This window comes from Cloeon dipterum, chromosome 1, assembly GCF_949628265.1.
Source record: "Cloeon dipterum chromosome 1, ieCloDipt1.1, whole genome shotgun sequence".
NCBI lineage: Eukaryota > Metazoa > Arthropoda > Insecta > Ephemeroptera > Baetidae > Cloeon > Cloeon dipterum.
This window is the reverse complement of record NC_088786.1, coordinates 11,786,885-11,813,380: the sequence shown is the minus strand read 5'-3', so window position 1 is coordinate 11,813,380 and position 26,496 is coordinate 11,786,885. Positions and strand designations below refer to the sequence as shown.

Below are 26,496 nucleotides of genomic sequence, written 5' to 3'. Positions count from 1 at the left end.
TTGTTGATGATTTCAACCAGCGCCGCATTGCTGGATTACTATTAAACAGCAATCCTGTATTCTGTTTTGCTTGAAAATTTGATAATGATCTGTAAACAACTTTGACATGAAAAAATATTTGCGTTTCTCGCAGCCGCGCCAGTGTTATCCATTATTGATGCTAATGACATGCAAAAACCGCATAAACGACTTTAATTTTGCATCCTGTCAAAATTGAACGAGAAAATATTTGTAATTAATTTGCAAGCTATGGGAATATTTAAGGGGAGTTTTGTTTAAAATGAAACCTTTAAACGATGAGAAATTAAATAGATTTATTTTACACACAAAAAATTACCAAATAAAGTTTTTACATTTATTTGCAGAATAGAACGAAAGAAATCAGAGAATTTATTTACACAATGAGCTTATTATCCAACAATAACGTTAATTGAAGGCAAATGTCTACTTCATATTCCCTTTGTGGAACAAAAGGGCTCTTTACATCACACGGCACAAAATGAGTGCGTGAGATAGCAAGCTAAAAAAAGAGAAAAGTCATTTGCAGGGTCATACAGCAGATTATACGAAATAATTATGGTCTGAAAAGCACAAACAGGAATACTAATAGACTTTTCAATTCCGCTTTCAACCCCAAAATTGAGTAATTTTCGCTTTGTGTGCGTCACGAATGTCACTTTGCTCGACATGTAGGTCCGTAATATCATAATATATCATCGTGCTCGTTGAGGTCTCCGGCGCTGCGATATCCTAATGAGTTTCGGCTTTCACGGATTTAACGTCGTGTCAGCTGCACCAGCGCAAGGGACGCACACGCGCGCGCGTGGGGTCGAGATAATACAATCAGATTGCACGCGGAGTGAAATGAGAAATCGGTTTGTTGCGAGAATGAGGTGAGTGATTGAGCGGGCGCGTTGAAAGGGCCGCCGCCGCATGCAACTAGTGGTCGATTTTGGCTAAAATTAGTGCGGCGGCGGCGGCAGTGGAGGCGGGGGCGGATCGATCGGGTCGGGGGTGGCAGCGGCCGCCGGTGGCGCTGGCCGCACGGGTGGCGCAGCGCGAGGGCGCCGCCCTGCGCGGCGGCCGAGGGCGCATCTGCGCACTGCCGCCCCCGGGCTCAGAGTTTGAGCGCCCGGGCTGCGGCGAGGACATGGCCAGGCACCTGCTGCCGTTGCTGCTGCTGGCCGCCGTCGGCCTCTCAGGTGAGTGGCCGCTCCGGCCGCCTGTCACCGCTCCACCGGCCCGGCACGCCCGACGCCGGCCTCCAACTGGCCGCCGGCCGCCCCCGTGGCCCGTCGTGGCCGCCTATTGATCTCGACCCGCGGATCAACTGGTTGTCCAACAGGCGTTTGACCCGCCTCTCCCCCTTAACTCGGCACTTTCGACCGTGCTCTTTGCCCCGCGGCCGCGGAACAACGCTGCCCAGAGGCCCGAGTCGTTCCATTATTTATTTCTTTATTCACCAAGTGAGCTGTGGAGGACTGAAATTGAATTTGGTTGGTTTATTCATTCTCTACGCGCACGCTTCTGCTTCATATCGGCAAATCGAGTTTAAAAATCGGCTGACAGTCATAAAAAGCTCACCTTTTGCTGCGCGATAAAAAAAATGAATAAAAAAGCATCGAGAGAATAAATTCCTGAGCTGCCAATATTGGTAGCACGAAAGTTTATTTTTTTCAACTTACGCATATCTGTTTAAAATTCACCTCTTTGCTCCGATCTCATGAAATATTCTAGAGAACCCTTTGAAACATTGATAAATTCAAACCCTCTGGCAGAGAAATAAATTTAATTTTTATCTTTTGGAGTGGACCTTTCCTTTTTATTTTCGGGTCGGTGGCGCTAATGCGGCGGTCTCTCGTGAAATTTAAATGTGCAGAGGCTCTTTAGCGGGAGGCAGGTAATGGGGTACACGCGCCTCTTTTCCTTCCTAAAGTGCGTCTTAAGCGGCAGCTTAAAAATTTAGGTCCGCGCGCCCGTGTTATTAAGATTGATGGAGGTGATCGTCACCGCTCTTGTCCCACTAACGCGACACGAGAGGAAATCAATTTATTCACGCGATATGGACTTTTGCAACTTATTAATTCATGGTGTAAGCCACAGCATGTTTGAGTGCAAAATGATGAGTGACACACACACATGCACGCATCCGGTGTGAAATTACCTCAATTCGGCGAAATTCGCACAGTGGGAAAGCACCAATTTTCGCGATTTCATCGGTCGCATCGAAACAAAATACACTTCCCAACGAGAATATAATCACTCATTGGTTTTTGATCACACGTTAAATTGTAAAATATATATTCGCAGCATATTAGTCAATTGCCTCTAATAAGAGTTTGCAAATTCACATAAATCGTTTATCCAACGTTATATCTAATTTATAATTGCATAAATACATTGTTTGTCTGTCATGTTTTGGCACTGAAATATCGTTTTCCATTATTTCTCTAGCTAGCGAGACAGCCTAAATTTTTGTATTTTCTGCGCGTTTTCCTCTTCCGAAAACCCGCATTTCGCATTTACCGCTTCATGTGCTGTGCTTGTTAATTGAGCCTGTTTCGCCGACGGCGGCGGGATTTTATTTATGTGCTGTGGGCAAACGTCGATAGAGTAATAGATAAAGTTGTGCTTTACGGCCGTTAGGCGCTTCAAACACGTCCGCCACTTTCCAAATCGAGCTTTTCGGGGTCGAGTAAACGCGGCTGAATTACACGCCGTGATGGTTTGGCCGATTAAATGAGTGTGTGTAATCCGAAACCAGGATTTGTGAACTCTACACAGGGATATTAAAATCAATTCGCGTTGTTGCAGTGATACATAGTCATCAGCGGACCCATATAATCCAGGAAGGTTTGCGCTCGTTCACGTTGATCCGACTATTTTTGTCGCACATGATAGAACACTCCGCTGCTCTCTATGTATAGCTGCTGCGCTGGAGGAGCGCGAATTATGGATTTTTTTCAAGCGCTCTTCGAAAGCAATTTAAAATCAGTTACTCTTCTCTCTCTCTCTCTCTCTCTCTCTCTCTCTCTCTCTCTCTCTCTCTCTCTCTCTCTCTCTCTCTCTCTCTCTCTCTCTCTCTCCAGATCAGCACTGACGTTTCTAGAGTGACACTCGGAGTAAAAATAATATAAACTTTCTAAACGATTTGAAAGAAAAAAAAACGTTTGAAATATAATAGAATCCAAGATAAAAATTAAAGAACTTTGGTTCCTCTTTGAAATTTATTGAAGAATGCCGTTTTCACTGCTCGCAAAAATTAGATTTACCGTCGTTTGTACACGGCACCTCATCGCGATCTCAAAAATTCCATCAAAACGTTGAAGGTGCAGCGACGCGATGAACTTGCTTTTATTATATAGTCTGCCAGCGCGCGGGCGAGGCAAAATTGGAATTCCGAAATTGAGTTGCCACTAAAAGATCATGCCCCACATGAAGCGCGTGCTCAACTCAATAAAAAGTCAGCAGCAAAGCGGCTAAAAAGCGTTAAAATTTCTAAATATTTCAATTCAAACATTTTTGCACTCGTGTCCTTGATTGCTATTGAAAGTAAAGAGCCGCTCTTTCAGCTAACAAGTCTACTAAAGCAAAAAGCCGATATAGAAATTGATTTTCCTTGCACCAAAATATCATGCATGATTCATGGAAAATTTATGTTGACTCTCCGATCTCCGGGAAAAGCTGATTCGAGTAAAAGGGCAAGCCTAATGATAATATTGACTTGCTGTGTATCGCCAGGCAGATAATATAGATGGCCCATCTGATGAAATCGTTTCCTGTCGTCTCTCCTAGAACAGCTTGAAATATTAAAATCCAAGTCATGTGCTCCATTTTCCCATCCATAAGAAATCTCAAGAGAGATCCTGGTTTTATTCTCGTTCTAATAAGTCAACATAGTAACTTCAACACTTTACAAACATGAAGCTTTCAACATTTGCACAGAAATGCATTTTAATTTTTTATTGACATGACCTATATGACGGAGAAAAATCATTAACGCCACTGCGTTTCAGAGGTCAAGAGAGAAAGACTGCATAACAATGTCAGGAGAGCTTTACTGCGTCGTAAGAGGAGCATCATTATTTAAAACAGCCTACAAATCAATAAAATTTTGCACATCCAGGTAGGCGAATGTGCTATAGTGCTATGCGCTCATCCTGAGTTAAAATCAAAGCAGACAGTCTCAGAGACAAAATGGGGCACAACCTATTTCTAGCGATTTAGTTCCTCTCAAATCGAATTGTTTTTTTTTGCGGCTCAGAGCGCTGGGGATTACCTTAGTCATTAACCGCTTTTGCCGATTTTCTGCTCGTTGTGTTCCTACTTCCTATTACTGCTATACGGTTAAAAATAATGTTTTTTTTTATATAAAAATGTATAGTCATGTTGAATTTCTTTGCATTTAAATGAGTTTTCAAATTTCCCATCTATTGAAAAAATATGATTTATCACAGGTTTATATCCTTAAAAAAGCAACTTCATAGTTCAAGTGCACAACTGTCACCAATTTTAAAATTGATCGTTGATTTTAATATTTCGGAAATCCTGTTATTTGTTTGTATTGTTTTACTGTTTATTCTTCCTCTACGAGTCTTTCATATAAACAAAGTTGTGCTATATCCTTTCAATAATTTGGGATGTTTTTCCCTCCTTATATCTACAAAGGGAAATAATCAAACAAGAAGCAATCCCTTGAGCATTTTAGCGTAGAGGAGTACCTGCAGGCCCCATAGCTTTAACTTCGCGATTAAAAGTGAAAGGGATAGGGGGAAATGTATTAGCCTCTTTTGGACCCTTCTATCTGATTCTACATTCTAAATACGCCCCCTTACAATTTCCAACTCGATTTCTACACAATTTTTCGTGCATTTCAGATATTAAAATCAGAGTTTGCAAATTGTTTCAAAAATTTACAGCGTTGGCGAGATATAATTCATTGTGTGTGCCTTATAACGGGTAGACTCCTTGTAAGGAAATAAAATGAGATTGTCAAGTATAGGGATATAGTGCCCACCATGAGCATGCACATTTTTTTAAACTGTGCTACCCCGGTAATTTTAGGTTCAACTCAGTCCTCAAGTTTTTTTCTGAGTTTCGCAGCATCATTCCTATTCAACGTGACCACACCGTGCAACATTTTCAAAAATATTCCCGGCACATGGTGGGCTTTTTGTTGACAATGCCCGACAGCGAATATTATACACGGTGCAAGGTCGACCGCACACGCGGCCAGTCTCGTCTCTAAAGGCCAGTTGGAATTCGCGAAAGGGTCGTTCTGAGGTGCACTTTGCTCCTCTCCTGCCGCACTTGCCTCGTGCACAAACATCCATAACGCGGCGCACGGACGGATAGAATGGGCAAATTTCGCCTGCAGGGCGAACACATTCCACTCTAAATAAGCGGATTGCGCTCGCTCGTCTCTTGAGACTTGTTTTCCCTGGCACAAAGTTTTGTTTGCTTTGGAGTAAATTATTTATTGTTTCATCTGTGCTAACAAAGCGCAAGAAAAGCAAGTGCTCGCCCATGAATATGGATAATAAGCTTTTTTCACTGAGTGTGCTGTGCGAGCCAACATTTTGCATGAAGGCGGGCGTGAAAATGATGAAAAATTTGGCAACCACCTGAGGGAATAAGCTCGTTATTAAAATTTAACAATTCTCGGAGGAGTGGCAAAACTGCCAACGATAAAACTTTTATTGCAATCTTCACAATGTACTAAAGTGGTACCTGCTTGCTGATTTCGGGCTTCAATGTCTGGTAATGAACTATGCTTTTGAAAAGCAGATAATTTTACTAACTTTGGACATATTCTCAAGTCACTCTGCTTCCTATTTTACTTTTAATATACACCCCTTGTTTCGCAGTTAAAGTTTCAGAACAAATCCGGAACTTTTGTTATCTGAAAATTGCAGTCATGAAAAGGATAATTCAGGGAAATTTATATTGCCAGAACCAGACAGAACAAGGTCAGGAACGGAAAATCCTTTTTTTGGATTCGCTTTGTGGTAAATATTTTCAAATTTAGCTGCCTACATTGGAGCCAGGATGATTTTCAAGTAATTAACAATTTATCAAGCCACAGCAAAATAAACATTTCGGAAATAAGGCACGTATTTACATTTCATTTCAAACAAGCAGACACAAAAGCGCAATTGTGCATCAGATAGGCAACCGGTGCATCACTTCTGACGCGCAGGTTGCACAGCGCTGAACTCGGGATTGAGTAACAAATTACATAAAATCGTTTTTGTAATGGCATTAGTCGCGGATTTCCATGGCAATGCCGCTGAAAGTTGCGCAATCAAACGAGTATTCAACGGTCGTTGGTTCTAGAATAACTCCGTAATTGTGCAGAAGATGTGAGCCTTTCTCAAGTTCCGCCTTTCTCCTCGTCTATATGCTAAGCAATTGTGCGAGTTTGCATTTTCCAAGAGACCTGACGCAAAGACGTTAAATTGAATGGTTTCAGCTGACGAAGCAGTCTACATTTTAAATTGATATAATCTCTAGATGGATATATGCGCTTTATTAAGAATTGAAAAACTAAATATAGTAGAGAGACTGCGCGCACACCTCTCATTCAACAAGCAGAGCAGATTTAAATCTGATCAATAAAATGGTAGTTATTTTTACCGCGGATAACATCACATTTTTATTTCCATTAATTTTATGGTGTTTTTTTTATAAAACGAGATACTGATTGTGTGATAAAACACTTTTTTATTTCACAGCGGAGCATGGAGCAACCCCGCTATTACGTTTTTAATCGTTTTAATTATAGGGTTGCCATGGGTGACTGGGCGTTTCAGTGATATGAAAACATTAAATAATAAAGTGAAATTATCCTCGTTTTTGGTGTTCCCGTGGATTCTGTTTCATGTTGCACCTATTCTAAAAATTTATAAAAAAAATACAAATGCATTGGGTGCAAGAAGTTGCAAATGAAGCACGTGAGTTTTATGGTCGACATGTGAAAGACTCTGAAAATAAATCGATCCACATTTTTTCTTAGTTCCCTTGCTAATGAGTAGCAAAGAAACAGTATGTTTGTGATTCAATTTGGAGTTTTTTCCAAGTGAAAGACGCTCTTTTTGCCACCGCCCTAAATTGGGTGATAACTTTACAAGTGTTTGCTCGTATTTTTCGCAGAGGGGAGCGTGCAGTTCCACGTGTCCCTGCGGGTGCCTCGCTTCGTGGAGATGGGCGGCTCGGTGTTGCTCTTCTGCGAACACAGCGTCGCGCGCGAGCAGTTGCACAAGATTGAGTGGCTGCGCGACGGACGCAAGTTGTTCCAGTTTGTGCGTGGACGTCAACCCCCGTACCGCAACTTTACCACCCCCGGCGCGCAGCTCGACTGGCGACACTCCAACGAACGACAGGTACACGCCCGCGTGTCATTCTCACTTTTGCCCACGCGAATTATTATATGGCGAGTCGGCAATTCTGTTTGTGTTTGCTTCCCGGGGCCCCAATTGTGCGAAGAGACAAGTTTGAAAGCGGCATTTTTACTTTTTGTGCGTGTGACACTTTGAATGGTCGCTCCCCGTCCCCTCGCCGCAACTTTGCCTCCGGATTCCGTGCTCTGGAAATGATCCTCTATATTTTGCGTGCTAAACGCAGAAAGTGCTTTCCTAATGTGTTTGCTCGGCTGCCGAGTGAGACACGCCGAGGGTAGAACTCGATTTCATTAGTGGTTGCTTCTCAACTATGTGAAAGCTGCTCTAAAATGTGGGAAATGGAGAGCGCGGGAAGTTATATTTTAACTAATATTTGTAGAAGGAAAAAACACTCGTTGTACGACGCCAGTAGCCAGTTGTAAAATTGATCGAATCTCACAGTCAGAGAAGATGAATTTCATCATCTCTTTATAGAGAAAACTGGATTTATTATAGAAAACTGGAAAGTCTGAAACATTATCTTTGATAAATTATTTTTTTAAATCATAGTAATCGTAAAACAGACTTCATCCTCGTTGCTTCCTTCTTTCTCGTCAAGTTTCCAGTTTGTCATTGAAGAAGGCGCAACTGAAATGCAAATTATTCTCGCGGCATGCACATGCTGAAATTTGTCGAAAAAGAAACAAATTAGCAGTTGTTGCTTTGAGATACGAATGATGGTCCGTTTTTTAATTTCCGTGGAAGAACCAATTGGAAGCAACCCCGAGGGAGGACATTTCATTTGCTATTATTTTTTACTTGTTTGTAAATTCATATTAAAATCGAATAGTTTGGTTTCAATTACCGGCTCTCGATAATTTTTTTCTTCCGAAATGCTGATTTTTCCAGGCCTATTATATATTCTTTTCACAATTGGAGAAAATAAAGTCTGCGCAGAGTGCGGTTCAATTTTTAATGGTATGTTATGCGTTCTTGAATTTCTTCTGTGTTTTATTTAACTTCTTTGAACAATGTTAACAACATAAAAGTGATATGTGATATCCAAATTTCTTTATATATTTTCTGATATTTTAAATTAGAATACTAATTTGTACTTCAAACTGAAGAAAAATATTTGAACTGAAAAGATGATGGTTTCACGCGTTTAAAAGTATGCCTTGATCAAATTTTCTTAGAACGAAAGTAAATTTGCCCATGGCAAATACTAGCAAGTTCGGTTCAATTTTATTCCACTTACAGAGAATATTCATTTTACAATGTCTGAGAGTTAATCAAAGTAAACAAATTACATTTTTCCGTAGATTTATATCAAACACTTCGTTTTTACACTTTTAATGATTCCGAGTATAATGCCAAGTAACAAGCAGACTGACCTAAAATGTCGGAAACCATTAAAAATCTTTTTATAAAAGCGCGAGTAATGATTATTATCCTTTGAGTGCAACCAGAGAGAACAAATAAAGAGTGGCATTTCATGTTATCCATTTCACCTTTAAAAAACGCAGCCCTTTGCCATTATTTCTCTCTTTTTCTTTTCCGCTCTTAATGGTCGGCGTGCAGCATGAAAAATTGCATGCTATGGAATGTACGCAAGACTGGCTGGAGCAGCACCACACTTTATTCGAGTGACGACAATAATGGAGTGTTCCGTGCTGCCAGCGAAATAAATGTCAAAGAGACGGCATTGAGTCGCGACGCGCGGCACTGGCAAAAATTACGAAATGCCACCTGTACGCTCGACGCTGCCTTTTGTGCACTGCGTGTTTTCATGATTCATTATGCACGAGAGAAACAAAAAAGTAAAAAAGTGCGTGCTCAGCTGCGGCAAATTAACATATTCAGATGAAAGCGCAGAGAGCTGTGAAAACAGTCTGTTGCTTCCATCCAGCAAACAACAGGTGACACACATTTGTTTTCGGTACAAACAAACATTGCAAGTAAAAGCGACTCGCTTTTTGAATTAGCCAAAGTGTACTCAGTCTCGCGTGATCACGCGTCTAATTCGTGCATCGAATTGCTCCTAATCCGCAGGTGATGCTGCGCAACCTGCAATTTGAGGCCAGCGGATTTTACTCGTGCGAGGTCTCCACCGAAACGCCCATCTACACGAAAGCCTCCAACGACCAGCAGCTCACCGTTCTACGTGAGTAAAGCTAATCACTGATTTGATGCATGCCACCATGCGCTCTCTGCTCCCATTAAATACGTGGAGAGCGGACGCACGTGATTTGCGTGCAGCATAATGATTAAAATGTGAATATAAGGTATACAGAAAAAACAGGCTTGTAATAGCAATCCATAATGTTATAATCACATGAGATGTTTTACAATACGTATTTATCACAGGGTGCTTTGGATTTTTTCCTACAAAGGCTCGGGTGCAAATTGCTGTGCCAAGAAATTGTTGAATTTTCAATTTTAGTGTAACTGACTTTGACGGGAATTTCCGGGGAAGGAAATATGCTGATTTTAATTTCTAACCTCTCTTTTTCAGCACTTGTCACTTGGGCCATTTCCATACTGTTTGAACTAAGCAAATAATACACACTAATTAGGGCACCCGACTTCCATTTATAACAATAATATTTTGTTAGGAAAATTGAATCGCGTGGTTTGGCTCAAAATTGGAGAGCCGGAAAATAAATTTAAACTGCATGTATAGAGGCCGAAAATTTTCCACAAGACACGAAAATTCTTGAAATAACTGTGCCCAAAACATGAAGAGAGGAAATAAGGTATAATTATATTTTAATAAGCAAGATTAGTCATAATTTATTCTCGTTTAAAATAAGTAATACTTAAAAAATTTTATTCAGTCTACATTAACGTTCCCAATTCATAAGGGTTAAAAATCTTTTGGTTTCAATAGTGTTGAATAATTCGCAAGGAGTGAAGCAAAACCGTTAATTAGTAATCATTGAAACTAGCCAAAAGAATATTTTTGCAACGCAAAATTTTCGTTTATTCCAATTTCAGGCTAATTCCAAAAATTTCCAACAGTTTAATCACATTTTTTAATTTATGGACAGCAGGTTTATTAAACGTATTGAATTGGGCTCTTGACAAGCCTTGAAAAAAGACCATTCATAAAAAAGTCATCAGTGGAGAGGGACTATCCTGTTATCTTTGGCCGAGTTTAGAGGATTGCCATCGGGGATGGAACTGCTTCATCACACTTAGCAACTGCCAATCAATAATTCATCATCTCCAGATTAGTTAATTAAGATGTCAAAATACCTCCCCGAAAGTTTGCGTCACGCTAATCTAGTCTAATTATACGTAAATTCGCATCTCTTCGTTCCGACAACTTTTTCACCACAAACTTTCCGGTGGAGCAGAGCGGATGGGAAAAGCGTGTTGCGGCCGCAGCACACCCGAGCGAAAATCCTTTTCACCGAGCATATATCTAATCACACGCTCGGCAAAGGAATCAGTCAGTGCGGATTGCGCGCGCAACGCTATGCTTTAACCGCTCTCAAAAAGACGGGCAGAAAGCAGCGCTGCTTGATGCAACATACATATATTGAATAAATAATGCTGCGAAGAGCTGCAAGAGAAAGTTTCACAGAAAGAGACGAGGCACAAAGGGTTCCGTGAGCGCGCCCCCCGAGCCCTTCTTATCTCGGTTGGCGGCGCGTGGAGCCAACGCTAACGGCGCTACTTTGAAGGCCTCCTCGTCTGCATTTTTATCTAAATTACCGCTTGTCAGCAGCCTAGCTGATTCGTGCGCTTGACCTCGATGATGCGACATTAAATCCACCGCTGCTGATCACTTGGCCAAACGCGTGTGTTATCCAAACTGAAAGCAGACGCGCACTTTTGTTACGCGCTCTCAAGTGCGCGTTCTCTACCTATATGCTAAAAAGTTTTTGCTCGCCTCTGATGAACCTTTCCGACGAGAGTTTATTTTTAAGTGTTGAAACGGAACGTGTGCAAAGTAATTAAAGCGAAAGAGCAAGAAGTGTTGCTTCTGTGGGAACTGTTTTATGATGTTATATAACTGCAAAAGCAAAAGTCAACTTTTCGCAACAGAAAATGTCTGCCACTCGTGTTGAATGCTAATTACCATTAAGAGTCAATAGACGAAACAATTTGCATATTTACATGAAGAGATCCAACACAATTTTAAATTTTGAACTGAAACTTTCTGAAAATTTTACATTTTCTTCTTGAGCCTCTGCTCGGCACATCCCGTGGGCTATCTACAACTCCTGGAGATGAATTTGTAGCGGTACAACAACGCGGTCCTGCTTTTTGTTGGAAGCCAACAATTGTCGGCGGTTTGAATTATTGTAATTTTGCATTATTGTTTAACAGCAGAAAGATGATTTTAAAATAAGAATTCAGTTTTCGTCCGTCAGCCACACGGTGCTGACGTGATTCGTTTAATAGTGCAGAACCCGATTCAAAGGGGTGAGTCCAACCGTCAGTTAACAAAAGAATTTATCACTTATTATTGTAAACAATTTCAGTTCTGGTTTTTGATTAAGTGTCCGATCGGATTTCCAACTGTAGCCAATTCACCAACAAAATTCTTCATCTGAATTCATCGGTCTTCATCATTTCAACTCTTCATTCTCCCAAATTGGTGACCCCGACGTGACAGTAACGCAGCCAAACTATTTCAAGTATCACAGTCAAACCATTTCAAGTATCACAGTCTAGCCATTTCAAGATGCGAATTCGCCGGACACCAGCAAGCTCGGATGCCCACTGGTTTCCTTAAACCCGGCGAACGCAAGCACCAACCATTTTTTATTGGAGACCGAAAACCGTTACACAAAGTGGACTCACAAACTGCAAAATCGCAAGTTCAAGATTTTTCGGGTACAACAATCCCAAAATTTAAATCCGCAACAATGCTGATGAGCAACATAACAAGTAAATCAACCGTTAGAACGCAAGAATTTTCAACTGAAGTCATCAGCATCAACCAACAATCAAGAGATACAATCGACCATCGCACCAGCTTGAAGAATTTTCCAAGTTTTATCCCCGTTTGTGTCAGCGGCCGCGACAATTTCGCCTGAGAGCCTCCCTGTCTGTGTGGAGTAAAGAAGTCTTTTCCTTGGCCGGCAAAATGAGAAGAAAAATGAAGAATTTTAATGCGAAGCAGTAACTGCGTCCGCGTAGGGCCCGCGCGAAAGAACAAAAGACGCCTAGTTCTGCTCGACTATAATCACAAAAAGGTTTGCCTCATTTGACACGGGTAAAAATTCGGTCGCGATTGAGTTTCCTTAATTTTAATTCAAAGACAAAATGTGTCACCTAAGAATTTTCCTTTTTGCTGATATACAAAGTCATGTAAATTTCAGACCAAAATAATTTCAAACGCGCTGTTCTCGCTGTTGCATTTCTTAAAGTGGAATAGGAGTTCACGCTCCTTTCCATTTGTCCTTGTCTGAACAACGCTTTCGACAATTCCCGTGCAACAGAGTGTACAGTATGACAAAATATTAGATTTTTGGTAGTTGATGATTGCGGCTGATCTGGAGCGCAAAGCTCGATCGACACCGCAGTGCAACACCAATGTGCTGGATTAATTACGGCGATTCAAAGTCGGTCCAGTTAAATTTTTCTTGGCTTTCCAAACTTCCAGTTTATGACCCCCGGACTAATGTAGCGGTACAACAACGCGGTCCTGCTTTTTGTTGGAAGCCAACAATTGTCGGCGGTTTGAATTATTGTAATTTTGCATTATTGTTTAACAGCAGAAAGATGATTTTAAAATAAGAATTCAGTTTTCGTCCGTCAGCCACACGGTGCTGACGTGATTCGTTTAATAGTGCAGAACCCGATTCAAAGGGGTGAGTCCAACCGTCAGTTAACAAAAGAATTTATCACTTATTATTGTAAACAATTTCAGTTCTGGTTTTTGATTAAGTGTCCGATCGGATTTCCAACTGTAGCCAATTCACCAACAAAATTCTTCATCTGAATTCATCGGTCTTCATCATTTCAACCCTTCTATCTCCCAAAAATTCATTTCATTATTTCATGCTGATGGCCGTCGTTTAAATATTTCTGAGTTTTTCCCCTCCCCAGCTAGTCACTTTCAATGAGAAGCAAAGCCTTGTTTGCTATCAAACACAATAGCACAAGTTAATGAGATACGCCTTTCACAAATTGTATGGTTAAAAGTTTATAAATTATGGAAAAACAAATTCGTCACTAGGGTTTGGGTTTTATAATATTTGCTCCTATTTTATAGCTAAAGAGAATGATAAAATCACGCTTTATTCTACTGGAAGCCAGCTCGTTTTTACCTCGCAGATGTCATCATCTATACATACTTAACCTTCAAAGCAAAATTCAACACTGCAGAAATACGCTGCATAAAAATTTAGCTGACAGCGTGGTTCTTTATGTATCATGAAAATTTCTTGTGTTTCTGTTTGCCTCTTGAAAAAGTTGTGTGAAATAAATATAAAAAAGAGTGCATCTTGAAATATTCTGAATTTCGTTATTTCTGTTGAGCACTATTTTTAGCAGAATATTCATACAATTTCCATGTTCTTTGACTTATCTGTAGCAGTTTAAAGCCTGCATAACTAACCTTGAATTTCTTACTGCCAGCAAAAATAACAAGCTCAGACTAAATTTCATGATTCATGTCCCTTCGTTCAACTAATTAGAATTAGCTCGTCTGGATGGGGGCATGCAGTAATAGGGGCAAAAAAGAACGATTTTAAACTTCTAATCTCGAACCGAGGAAAGGCAGTTTCGGGAAGCTGACAAGCTACTTGAGTCTTACGTATAGAGTACATTGGAAAATAGTTATCGAACTTGCAAGCAAACTTGCAAACCGTTTGCACAGCCTGATTGATGAACTTTGCTCTTGCGCTTGTTTGGCAGTGAAGCAACGAGCCGAACCGCACATCACTGGACGCAAACCGGGTCTCTACTTGCCTGGCGAGAAACTCGAGCTCAACTGCACCGCCAGCCCATCGAGGCCAGAAGCAGACATCACGTGGATCGTCAACGGGAAAAAGGCAGGAGTGCTATTTTTGCAGTTTTCAACTCTTAAAGATGCACGAGTTAAAGTTCTGAACCGATCAGATTCGAATTTATTTTCCATTGGAAGGAAAAATGACGAGTTTTAGTTCTTGAGGTTTGACGTCAGGGAAATACATTTACAGTCATCAATCAGATGACGTCATGTAAAGAATTTGTCGCGATGTAATATGGGCTTTCCACCCAGTTAGGTTCAATTTGAAACAAATTTATCTCCGCAACGTTGATAAATTTCCACCTCGGTAATTTATTACACACTTGAGACACTCAGCAGGTGTCAAAATTTGCAATGGATCTTCCCAAACATTCATTAACAACTTGATTGACTTTTAACTAAAGGGAATACGAAAAATCTGACATTTGAAATAAGTGCCAAAAAAGTAATTCATTTTATTGAGTATTTTTCCTTTTTGAATATCACATAATAGTAAATTTGGCGGGATATTTTAAGATTCATGTTTATTTTTAAATGAAATATAGGGGATGGAAAAGTATTATAATGGTATTAAAGGAATTTATATATTCCTCTTGTCGTTCATTTTGAGTCTCTTCAAAAGTATTTCAAAGTAAAAAATTCAACGAGAAATTCATTAAAATTGGAGGCAAAACGAATCCAAAAAGAAGTGTACTTTAGATCCTGATACCCCATATTCTGCCATCCAATAGAGGCTTGAACTGTGAATTAATTGAAAATCAAAATGTTTAATTGGTGAGCAGGTGGATGACAGGTTGCTGCAGGTGTTCCCTGGGCAACGCACTTTCGCCGACTTAACGTTCTCGACCGTGCAGCTGAGTCTGGAGCTGAGCGAGGATAACGTAATCCCGGCGCCGAGCGTGGCACCGGGCGCGCCGCCCGCCTCAGGCCTCGTCCAACTCACCTGCCTCACCACCATTCCCGCCTTCCACGGCTTCGAAGACGAGCACGAGAACCACCTGAGACCCAGCTCGGTGCGCTACGCTGACAAGCAAATGGCTTCGCTTACAGGTTCGTTTCATCGCTTTTATATTATAGAAAATTCACTCCAAACTGTCATATACGCACTCACCGATCGATGCCAGACTTAATTGGAAAGGAGATACGCAGACCTTGAGCCGCTTTGCAGATTCAAACAGTTGCCAGTTGCCATGCTGATGAGGGCACTCAAGCAGGTCGAACCTGTTTGAGCCCCTGTGTGTGTGTGCCTGCGGTTTCGCAATATTTGGCTCTTGTGAGCAAACTCAATTTACTCGGGTTGTTGTTAGTGATATCAGACCCTTCGCTTTCAATTTCGATTGATTTCAAAACAAGCGATTTGAGCTCCGTTATTATGGTCTTAGCGGTTGCGTGCCTGCCCGCCCGCCCGCCCGCCGCCCGAGATGACGCTTTCCCCATTTTTCACCGGGCATGAAACCGCGCGTCAATGCGCGTGGAAAGGCACCAATTAAGCCCTCTGATGCTTCCTTCTTTTCCCTTGAAAGAGGGCGCGGCTCGCTAACCGCCGAAAACGTATTCACCCCCTTCCTTTCCGTCGAAAGTGGAAAATTAAAGCTGGCGTGAAATCTCGTGGCTGAGAAGTCCTTCTTTCCACGCAAGGGTTTTATTTAATTTTCTTCCGCTCTGTTCTTCGTAAAAGAAATCTCTGTTTATTCAACGGTGTTTTAAATTAATGAGCTCATTAATTTGTTTCAAAATTCGAATGGGAAACGTTTTTTGTGACATGAAAATTACAGTGTATGGACAACAGCTTATTTGGTGTGATAATTGGTTTCATTGTTTGTATTCCACTCAATCAAATTCATTCATCACGCTAGGATTACTGCGTTGACATATGTAAGTGGTCAATTTTTTTGTGAGTGGCAAACAACAACGTGTGACAAACAGCGGAAACAGAATTTACTGTTCAGAGCTGTGAGCTTTGTTCAAAAGTTGCTTGTGTCTGATACGCTTTTATGGTTCATTTAAAATGTAAATTCCTCTCGAGAATCTTTTATAACAAACTTTGCTGCAGATTTACACAGCTCCAATTAACTTTTTAACTCGTTTAATTGCACCATCTAGAGAAATAACTCAATTGATCGCTTCAACTTGCTTTTGCTCTGAAAAAACAAAAATCTCACTTTTTCAGACTTCAAAGCGTCTCTTGAAACTATCTTTATGACCCTGCAAAGTCTTCTGACCCCCTTAAAGCACTTAAAACCATCTGTTTATTCACTGGAATAAAATATTCCAAAGAAAAATTAAGCTTTTCCAGTTATTTCTTAATTAGCCTATTTTAAAATACTAGTGCGTTTTGTAGAGAGAAAAGAATGAATCTTTGTTTCAAACCACTCCAATAAATACATGTTTTGTTTTGTAATTAAGGATTTAAATCAAAATTATCTCGTTTTTGACACTAGCATTTTTGTTGAGAATAAATATTTTAAAATTAAAATAAATGACGTTGGGGAGTCAGTTAGCCACTTACAGAGCTTGGAAAAGAATTAATTGGCTGGAATCTCTCAACGCTATTTATTTCAATTATTAAAGGATTCTGCTCTGGCGTGAGAAACAAGAATATATACTCTCTGCATTCTGTAGAGTGGATGGATGCTTTAGCTATTGAAGTATCGTCAGCATTGCAGCAGCACTTCACTTGCAAATCGACTCACAAAACCGCAGAGAGCGTCGATACGATGATGCTTCAATCTGTCTCCAAAAACGATTGACTGCTCTCAATAACAGACAGACACGATTCTTTGAATCGCGCTCTCTGCCCGTCTGGCAAATTCCGATCATTTGTCTAAATTTATTGACACAGCACACAACAGCATCGATCCGCCGGCGTGTCTATTTTTTTACTACGCGCGGTTTTTTTATTTTTGTATGAGACTCTCGCATTGCTTAGTCATGAATATTTGAGTTCGAGATCTCACCCCGCAATCCGCGTTTCTCGCTCTCAGCAATGACGACAGACTCAAAAGCACACTTGTTACGAAGGGTAGGGTCGGTCGGAACAATAAAACGACAATTTTCCACTCGAGTCGCGCGCGCGACTGGCAAGTAGGCGCGGAATGAAAGAAGAGGAGAGCACATCAGAGGAAAGCTGCAGAATTGAAGCGAGCGGGGAACGTATGTGTGCGGCTCGGTTTGATGTGCGGCGTCTTGCAAGCAAGGCAAGCCGAGGCGGTCTCTCTCTCTCTCTCTCATTGATTTACAATGGCCACTTAATCGCACTGGTGCATAGAAAGAAAGAAGAAGAGCTTTTTGCTGGCGGCGGCACAGGCACACGCAGGCGCGCTTTGTGACAGGTGGTGTGTGCTTTCTGTTGCAGTCGAGGTGATGGCCCCGCAGCCCAGCCCCGACCCCGAGGCGGCCGCCACCATGAACTCGTCGGCCAGCGCGCTGGCCGCCTCCATGGCCACCTTCGTGGCCGCCGTGCTGGCCGTCGGCGGACGGTGAGCGGTGCACGACAGCAGCAGCAATTCTAGTCAATTGAGAGTGCAATCGACAGAGACCACCCGATCATCATCTTCCAAGTATTTAAAGAGTAAAAATTAAAAAGTAACTGACAAATATAAAACACTCTGCGCGAAAAAAGCTGAGATTAAGGGAAATTCGCGGCGCAGCAAATTAAGATGAATACTGATGGTAGATAATTATATATCTATTGAGAAAACACACTATTATAATACTCTAAAAATAATAATGAAGAAAGAAAGAGAGAGAAGAAGTAATTGCAACTAAGTAATTACAGTTAAGTGTAATTGCTCACTCACATGGAACGCATTAGTGAAATTAAACACATATCTCGTTGTTTGGCGACTCGCCTTGAGACAGAATTCTGTAAAACCAAAGATCATAGAAAACCTGGCGCGTGGTTGTCTTGGAAATGCGTGCGACGAAAATATGATATTTTGCTGGGCTTTTGGTAAAAAAGAAAAAGAAATTCTAAATGTACCTATCTCCGCGGGATGGCAGGTCCCGACTCTGAAAGAATCTGAATCAAAGCAGAAAAAGAACGAATCCACTTCCATGCTATAATCAAATCTTGAATGGAAATGAATCACATTTTAACTCGTTCCGTGTCGGCGAAGGCCAATCCTTGTGCTCTTATGCTTTACTCGAGCTGACGTTTTCGACGGGAGAGCACGTTCCTTTGAATGCAGCACCAAGTTGATTTGTGTCAATTAAACCGTGTACTTAAAATTAGTTTTAAAAGTACGAGTGCAGGGCTCGAAATTGGCTTGTTAGCACAGCTGCAGCTTTCGTTCGTCCTATAAAACGAAACACTATTTATATATATTGATCGTTAGTCCGTTTCTGACTGATTTGAAGATAATCACATTCGTAACAATTCGTCGAGCCCTGCTCAAAAATCACATCGTGTCTGCCGGGAGACGGAGCGATAATGACAGGGAATGGCAAAAGGGCTGACAATCGAAAAAAGCCTGTCCAGTGGTTATTTGCGGGAATAAACGCACTTTTCCGCAGCAGATTTTTAAATCATTAAAAACATGAATCCTCACATTCCGAAAATTGGAAAACGTTTGAATTTTGCTGACATTTTAAGGTTCGAAATTTATTGTGCATATTTATATGACGCCACAACCAATTAATTTCTTATTTTTAATTTTTCATAACTTATTTGACAAATTTTCTGACGCTTGACTTTTTTTCCAACTTTAAGCAGTTTCAAACTTTGATTTTATTTTTTTCTAAAAATTAAACTGAAATCAATTTCTTAACCTATTAAAACACTACTTATATCCTCTAAGCTTTGAATGTGCAATTTTTGGTTTTGCCGAAATTTAGGAAAAATCCGAAAATCTATTGTTTGGACAAAATTACAATCCCTGTAAAATGAAAATAGCACCGATTGCGGCCGCACATTCCAATTTACTTGTTGAGCTTCTCGCCAGCAAATGCATTAAATATAATGAGGAGCACGTGTGTGAGTGCGCGCCGCCTGAGCACGGATGGAATCTCTCTCTCCCGGCAGATAAACTGATGAAAAATGCAGTTTTCGCGCTGCCTAGCGCCTAGTCGAGTTTTTCAGCGCACTCGAGAGTGTGTGGGTGAGTGTGTGTATGTGTGTCCGTTTTTGCTGGCTGCTGCCGAAGCCTAGCAGCAGGTCTTGTGAACGGAGCGAATGACGCGCGAGCAAACGGGCTGCGCGCGTATTGATCGGCGCGCGGCGACGGGGGGCAGGGTATGCAACATGCTGGGCGCGCCCGCCTAACAGGTTGCATCCAGCCGATCCGAGCTGACACCGCCGAGGAGAAGGATTTCACTCAGCACACACGTATCAACTCGGCGTCGATCGATTTCAAAACCGTAGCAGGCTTGCAATTAAAATTAAACGAATCGTTAGCTTTACAACTAAGTCTCTCTCTCTCGAGTGCAATAGGCCCTCTACTATCTATAAATACGCAGCATAATAACAAAGTTATGAAATCGTTATCGGTGCGTGCCAACCGAAGCAGCCCCTTCCGCGTGGGCGAGGCGAAAAATTGCCACCACCTGCGAATTAAACCACTTTTTAGCCTCGCAGGCAATTAATCACGGCGACACGAAAGATGGAAGCAATTTCGCAACTATATTCCACTTCAAAAAGCGGCCGTGGTTGCTGCTGCTGCGCATGTTTCTCCACTATCTGTGCCATTTTCCTTCAACGGCGTGCTCTTATCCGTTTAATCAACCGCGCCAAGGGCAAGAAAGTCATCTGCCTCGCCGCGAATCGTATAACGAATAAAAAAATAGACCCGCTATCGAGTCCCGCTTTTTGCGGGGGCCTGCCCGTCTCTGCCGGTTCATCGTTCAATCCGAAAATCGAGCTTAGATTCCGTTCTTCCTGACAATAGCAAAAGCGAGTGACGCGCCTGCATATTTTTTGACGACTCTTCAGAATAAGACGCGGCGGCGGCGCAGGCCACTCACTCTTTTCTGCGAGTGTTTGCTGTTTCCCTCCCTAATTGGAGGCGAGGGTCCTTTTTATTTCACCACTCCTGTTCTGTCTATCGCACGGGGCAAAACGAGTGACTTGCCCTTTGTGCACCTGCGGACCGGGTGGGCGTAAACGAAGGCGTAAAGGTCAACGGGCGCCGACAGCCGACTCGATTGACGAAACCTAGCGCAAGTTTTCGTTTCCGTATGGCGAGAATCTGCGCGGGAACTTTCGCAGCATTCTCCCACTGTGCTGATGAATTTTACATGAACCAAATGAAAACGCGATTTATTTCACTGAGAGGAGCTAAAAACGTCCCAGAGGATTCATTTTTTGCCGTGGAGCATCCGGCTAGGGGAGGGATTTTCAAATGATTTGAATTTAATCAGGAAGAAGCGTTTGCGCAAAGCAAATAAACCCTGATGCATAAAAAATTCATGCGTTGATGTGTGATTTTGTGACGATTTTTTACTTGATTTCTTGCAAAACTTTACAGGAATTTTCCAAAAAGAAAATTATTTTAAATGAAGATACTTTTAAATAAACTATCGGAATTTTGAAGAACAGGGAAATTTGTTTGGAATTTTCTGTCAATTTTAAAACAATTCAAAACTGTGCAACGTTGTTTTAATTTTATTCGAACTTTGCCAATTTAAAGACAGGAAAATAAGCTGGTTTTATTTTAACATTGATTTATTTCCTCTTGTCTGTTTGAAATATTTTAGTCTCACAAAAGCACACCGAGTTACTATGAAGAACCATGCACCGCATGCAGATTTTATACATTGGGGAAATCAATGCTAAACCGAAACCGCTCTCTTTGTGGTGCGATTTTAGTCATTTTTCTGTTCACAAATTAATGCAAAATCAAAAGATTATTATAAAATAAATTCCTGAACCTCTGATTACTACCGATAAAAAACCATACAGAAAATTTTCCATTTTCATCAAAAACATTTTTCATTTGGTTAATTATCAAACAAGTCATTCATTCCGTAAATTGGATATTTATTAAAGCTTGAATATTTAATTGCTCCATTTTGTTCAAAACACAGGGTCATGGCTGGTGCTCCAATTTGACTTTACGACTGCGAAATTAAAATTTTCCATTCATGTAATACCGCTGGCGAATTTTGCGCGCAAAACTAATTAAAAGGGAACATTTTGCTCGCGACAAACGTTGAAAATCCTTATTTTCGTCTCGCGATGCCTGAGGATCTCATTTTTTCCGGTTCCAGAAACATGCCCTTTGGCGAGCTGCTTGCTGCTCGCTTGGTGTGGCTTTTCGGTGCGCAGAGCAGTGAAATGAAACGAGAACGTTTGCTGCTCGGTTGTGTGGCATGGTTAGCGGCGCTTTGTGTGTGCGACGCGCCGCGACAGCAATTGCGCGTGCAGACAGGCTGCCGCCGCGGCCCCCAACGCAAACAAGTTGCGTTCGTTCCTCCCTTGCTGTGAAAGGGTGCGTGCGGAGCGGATGTGCGTTGTACATAATATGCATGTTATGTACACACATGTGTCATACGCACAGTGGGACGCGATCGCATCTCTCGGCGCCCTCTCTGCATCGACCACGGGCCAAGTTGGGCTGTGCCATTGTCGTCGGCGCGCACGTCACCACGCCAACAGAGTAATGAGAAAACTTTGCAGTGGAAAATCACCCGGCAAGCAGCAATCGATAATCTCATTTTTTAATCTTTCCCACGTCGTGTTCGCACTCTTTCTCACTCTCCAAGGTGCATTTCAATTTCGTCTCCTCCCCGCGGCTGCTGTCGCTCTAATCGCTTTTTCATTCAAGAGAGATTGCAACTCGACGGTGTGAATTGCAGCACGTGCAGTCGAGGGAAATCTGCGAAGAAGATTGCGTTCTAATGAGGAAAATCGTTACCGCGGTACGCCGATTTTGTTTATTGGCTTATTGCGCGAAAAACAGCTGTAAATACGTGTTGAATTGATACGCTTTTTACAGATTTTATTTTGCATTAAAACGAAAAAATTGAAATTTCAATTAATATTCCAAAAATCTATTATTTATTTAACCAGTTAAATAAAAAATTACTTTTACAATACATTTTTTGGCTATTAAACACAATATTTTCATGTTCATGATTTGAAAACTAGCGCTAAATTGAGGAAAAACTAAAAAGAAACTTTTTCTCAGAAAAAGCGGGACTTTGCGAACCCTGCGGTTGCAACAGCCACCATTGATGTTATTTTTCGCCCTCTGAGATTAGATGTTACATCGTCGCGGTAATCTTATGCTATCAATTAGAGGTAATAATAGCATTTCGCCTGGGAGGCAGGGCAAGAACACGTATGCCTTGATCCCATTGTTTGGGATGTAATTGCTGGAGGCCACTAATAGCGTCGCTGATGACGAATCGCGAGGCTTTTTGTCTCTGTCTGAGTTTAATTCGTTCCAACGCGGCCTTTTTCCAGTCAGATTTCCCACGGCTGCCGGCGAGTTTTGTTTTCCCCATCACGTCCTTTAACGATTTTTTGTCGGAGAAATACACGCGGACGGCGTTTTTCAATTAAATCCGAAGCAGCTTGTAGCAGAGCCGAGCGACTTTTCAGCGCCGTTGCGATCCAAGAAACTTTAAAAGTAATCCATAATCCGTTTGGAGCCGCAAGCCCGCTATTGTCGGTTTCCGCGGCCGACTAATTTACGGTCGCGTGCGAAAATGCCTCTTTTTGCCGCGTTATAAAGTACGGAGCGGCGAAATTAATTACCAAGTTGCGACAAGCGCAAAGTCAACAAGTAGAGAGCGCAAAGCAATATCACTTCAAAAGCCCCGATTAAAAATTCCCTTTGCTCCGCGGGACCGCTTTTTGCGGCGCGCGCCCTTTCGAAAGCGAGACTGCAAGAGCACCCCGTGAAATGATTAAACCATCGATTTCGCACCTGCTGCATTTTGAGCCGTACTGATTTATTCATACCTCACTTATTTGTAGTGAGGGAGGAAATAAAGAAAGGGTTTTGTTGTCGCGTTCTCTGTCACGCCTGGCCGGAAATCGATCCGAGCGGCGAATCGCGCGGAAGAGACACCACCTGTTTCGGCTGGCACGCACGCAGCAGCGAATAGGAATGTAAGGCAAACGGAAATTATATATTTACAGTTATGCATGTCAAAGAAGTGTAGAGAGAGTGAGGGACGCCGTAAGCAGGCGAGCAAACGCAGCGCCCCGTAATAATAACTTACTATCTCGTACACATACGTCACCTCGTAAGTAAGCTCTCTTTCTCTGCTCTCTTCTCTCTGGGTGTACAATAATAATTCTATACACTATACACACAAAACACACAAACACGAACAGTAATCCGCAGCTGATGTCTCTCTACATACTGTACTAAGTAAGTGTTTTTGTACAATCGCGCGCCACTCGCAGGCCTAACAATGAAAACATAATCAAATATAGCCAATGGGACGCGGGGCGGACCCACCAAGCTGTCAATTATTCCAGCCCTGCGCGCTAATCTCGAATGTATCAATTATATATAAATGAAGCGGCAGTTGCAGCACCGCCGCCGACGCCGCTGGACACTCGTCCCGCGGCACCGCCGGGCTGCACGTGCAAGCGTCTCATATATACATTACCACGGTGACAATAAGCAAGGAGTTTAAAATTGTCATAGAAAAGAGGTTCGCCGCCTGCGTTTCATTTCCGCTTTCGCTCTCCGTTTTGCGTGTAGATCGAGTTAATAATGCAGAACGACAGAAAACGCGTTTTCATCCTAGTCCAGGTGCCGAGTTCTCGGCGACTTTGAGCAAGGCAAAACTCTCTTTGGCAAACATGCATAGACCTCAATCAAAATGAAATGTGTACATGCTTTTGGTTCGTCCAACAATTTATGGCCGCGCGCGCTGAGAGTTAATTTTTCTGCATTTTGAATAGGAGTAGAATGCTCTGAAAATACTCGAAACAACGAGGAGATCTTGGCATTCTTCCGCGGGTCTGGAAGCGATTTCGTGACTCCTAAATTGGCGAAATTGAGAAATTCCTGTTGCAATTTGGCCTATTTCTACTGCTGACCAAGTCGGCCTTTGTGATACTCTCCACAAACCTCACCACGAAATCGCGTCCGCCCCTACAGCTATATGCTTTAAAAATCCCGAAATTTTTGTTTTTAACGTTTTTAATGCTAAAATCGACTGATTCCGATATTTTGATGAGAAAAATGCACAATTTTGACTATTTTCAAATACCCTGAAGAATGCAGATCTCCTCTCGAATCTCTGATCTGAATATATACTCACAATAAGACTAGGTACGCTTACTTACAGAGGAGCCACGCAACAGAGTACGCGTCGATTTTATTGTTAGCAAGCTCGTAAAAGTATAAACTTTAACGCAAATTAGCCAATAGCAAGTAAATCTACTCTAATTAGCACTGAGGGCGAAGATCCAGGCGGAGGAAATAAAAAGCGAACGGCGGAGAGGGTGAGTGAAGGCGAGAGGGGGAAGGACGGTCATCGGCTAGCGCTGTATATTTATTTTTTATCGCGCGCGTGAATGGGAAGAAAGAGGTTTGGCAGTCAATAGGCGAGTCGGGCAGGAGCAACCTGTGCCGCTTGCTACCTGTGGCTGGCCACCCGAGCCCCGTAGAAGCAAGCCAGGCGCACACTCGGCTCTCTATCTCCAGCAGCGAGCGCCTGGTGGGCCGGCAACACGCGCCGCGGCGCTGCGGTGCCGCTTGCCTAACACCCATTAAGCCTCGGGCCAAGCCGGAGCTCTTTCAGCTTACCGTCCCCCGCACTAGGGTTGCCAGCTGCCCGACCGTGGAGGAGATTGGGATGCGTCAATGGTGTGACATAGGACGTCACTTGAGATTAAATTGATAAAACGAGAGCTGGATTTTTCTAAAATTACCAGCAAAAAAATCGGCTTTCAAACTAGATCAGTTCTAAAAACTCTTTGACGATCTCCGTGATCTCCTTCTTTAATTTAATTCCGGTGACTGCTGGGCCGATTGTTGCCTTCTCCGAGGCGCAGGTTGCGTTTCGGATTTTCAATTATTTCCCAGAAACGAATCTGTTTTACTGCTCGGCAATATTCAGCTGGCAACCCTCAGAACCTCGCTCTTGCGCAACGGGTTCGATTTTTTTTTCTACCGGAGGCGAAAACACTTTGTTTATTTTTAGGATGAGATTGGTTTTGATGCATTCTGCGATTTATGCTGCGAGAGTTTGTCTGCGATTCGGCGAATGGCAAAAATTTTAGAAGAAAACTCTTTTCGCTACGTCGTTTCTCTCTGTCTTTTCTCTTCGCGAAAAAATGTGAATAGCCAAAAAGCCCAGCTGTCGTGTCAATTGTTAATGTGTAATATAATACGAAGTACTTGTTTTTAAAAGAGACAGAATATAAAAAACACACTTATGAAATGGTTTAGGGAGATCCGCTGCCAGGTCCTTTCAGAGACAAACAGAAAACACGGGGCGGACGCGAGTCTCGCGGGTGAAAAGTGCGAGGTGCTCGCGTTCGCGGATGAAAACAGCCTTGCTCAAAATTTTCTGGGTCTAACTGTGGAGAAAATCAGCTCCTTCTCCTTCGATCAAAAAATCCTTCGCCAGCTCCTGGACTATTATATTTGTTGTGTCGATTGATTGTTGGCTTCATGATAAATTGTTCAAGTGTACTTTTGTTTACTGTAATAAATGTGCTATTTTTAATAAAAATATGGTTTTTATTTCAATTTGATCTACCATATTATGTATTGCAAATGTTAAAATATGAGGGTCAGAAATTTTGAAAGTGGAGGACATCATTTGAGCTTTGCACTCGAACAACAGAAGTTGATAGCTGCTGGATAAGAGAGGCCGGAAGGTCCGCAAGGTCAAACACGTTATTTTTGTTGATTATTTCATCATGTTATCAGTTGAAGAAAACACATAAAACATCCCGTTGGTTTCTTTTGACAATATTGAGTATATATGGAAATGATTTGGAAACAAATTTTGTTTTTTTTTTGCCCCTAGTATCATTTAATTTAATTGCACGTTGGATTTTTACGGATTTTTGCAATTTTTGCTTTTAACCTCATTAAAAATAATTGCGCTTATGATAGCTATCAAATGGTGGGAGCAGTAGTTTCCTCTGATGACAAGATAAGTCTACTCGGAACAAGACCATGAACTTGTTCTGTCAAGGAGGCAAAATAAATATCTAAAAATCCCTGTAAT

At 41.9% G+C, this 26,496-nt stretch overlaps 1 protein-coding gene across 2 annotated transcripts; it reads left to right on the top strand.

Annotated features, from left to right (window-relative positions):
• Positions 1 to 1,094: 1,094 nt before the first annotated feature.
• Positions 1,095 to 25,992, top strand: LOC135937414 (uncharacterized). Of its 2 annotated transcripts, XM_065480567.1 has the most exons (6): positions 1,095 to 1,202; positions 7,153 to 7,382; positions 9,432 to 9,543; positions 14,256 to 14,392; positions 15,132 to 15,399; positions 17,705 to 25,992. In XM_065480567.1, exons 1-6 carry the CDS (start codon positions 1,151 to 1,153, stop codon positions 17,830 to 17,832), a joined length of 927 nt encoding a protein of 308 aa, XP_065336639.1. In that variant the 5' UTR covers positions 1,095 to 1,150; the 3' UTR covers positions 17,833 to 25,992. The 2 variants fall into 2 exon arrangements, with proteins under 2 accessions (XP_065336639.1, XP_065336643.1); XM_065480571.1 differs by lacking the exons at positions 1,095 to 1,202; positions 7,153 to 7,382 and adding an exon at positions 9,164 to 9,298.
• Positions 25,993 to 26,496: the final 504 nt, after the last annotated feature.

Bases quoted from the DNA above. Each gene is read 5' to 3' on its own strand.
- LOC135937414 (XM_065480567.1), top strand. From the start codon at position 1,151: ATGGCCAGGCACCTGCTGCCGTTGCTGCTGCTGGCCGCCGTCGGCCTC. The intron at 7,383-9,431 runs GTACACGCCCGC...CCTAATCCGCAG, and splicing joins GACACTCCAACGAACGACAG to GTGATGCTGCGCAACCTGCA. The intron at 14,393-15,131 runs GCAGGAGTGCTA...ATTGGTGAGCAG, and splicing joins GGATCGTCAACGGGAAAAAG to GTGGATGACAGGTTGCTGCA.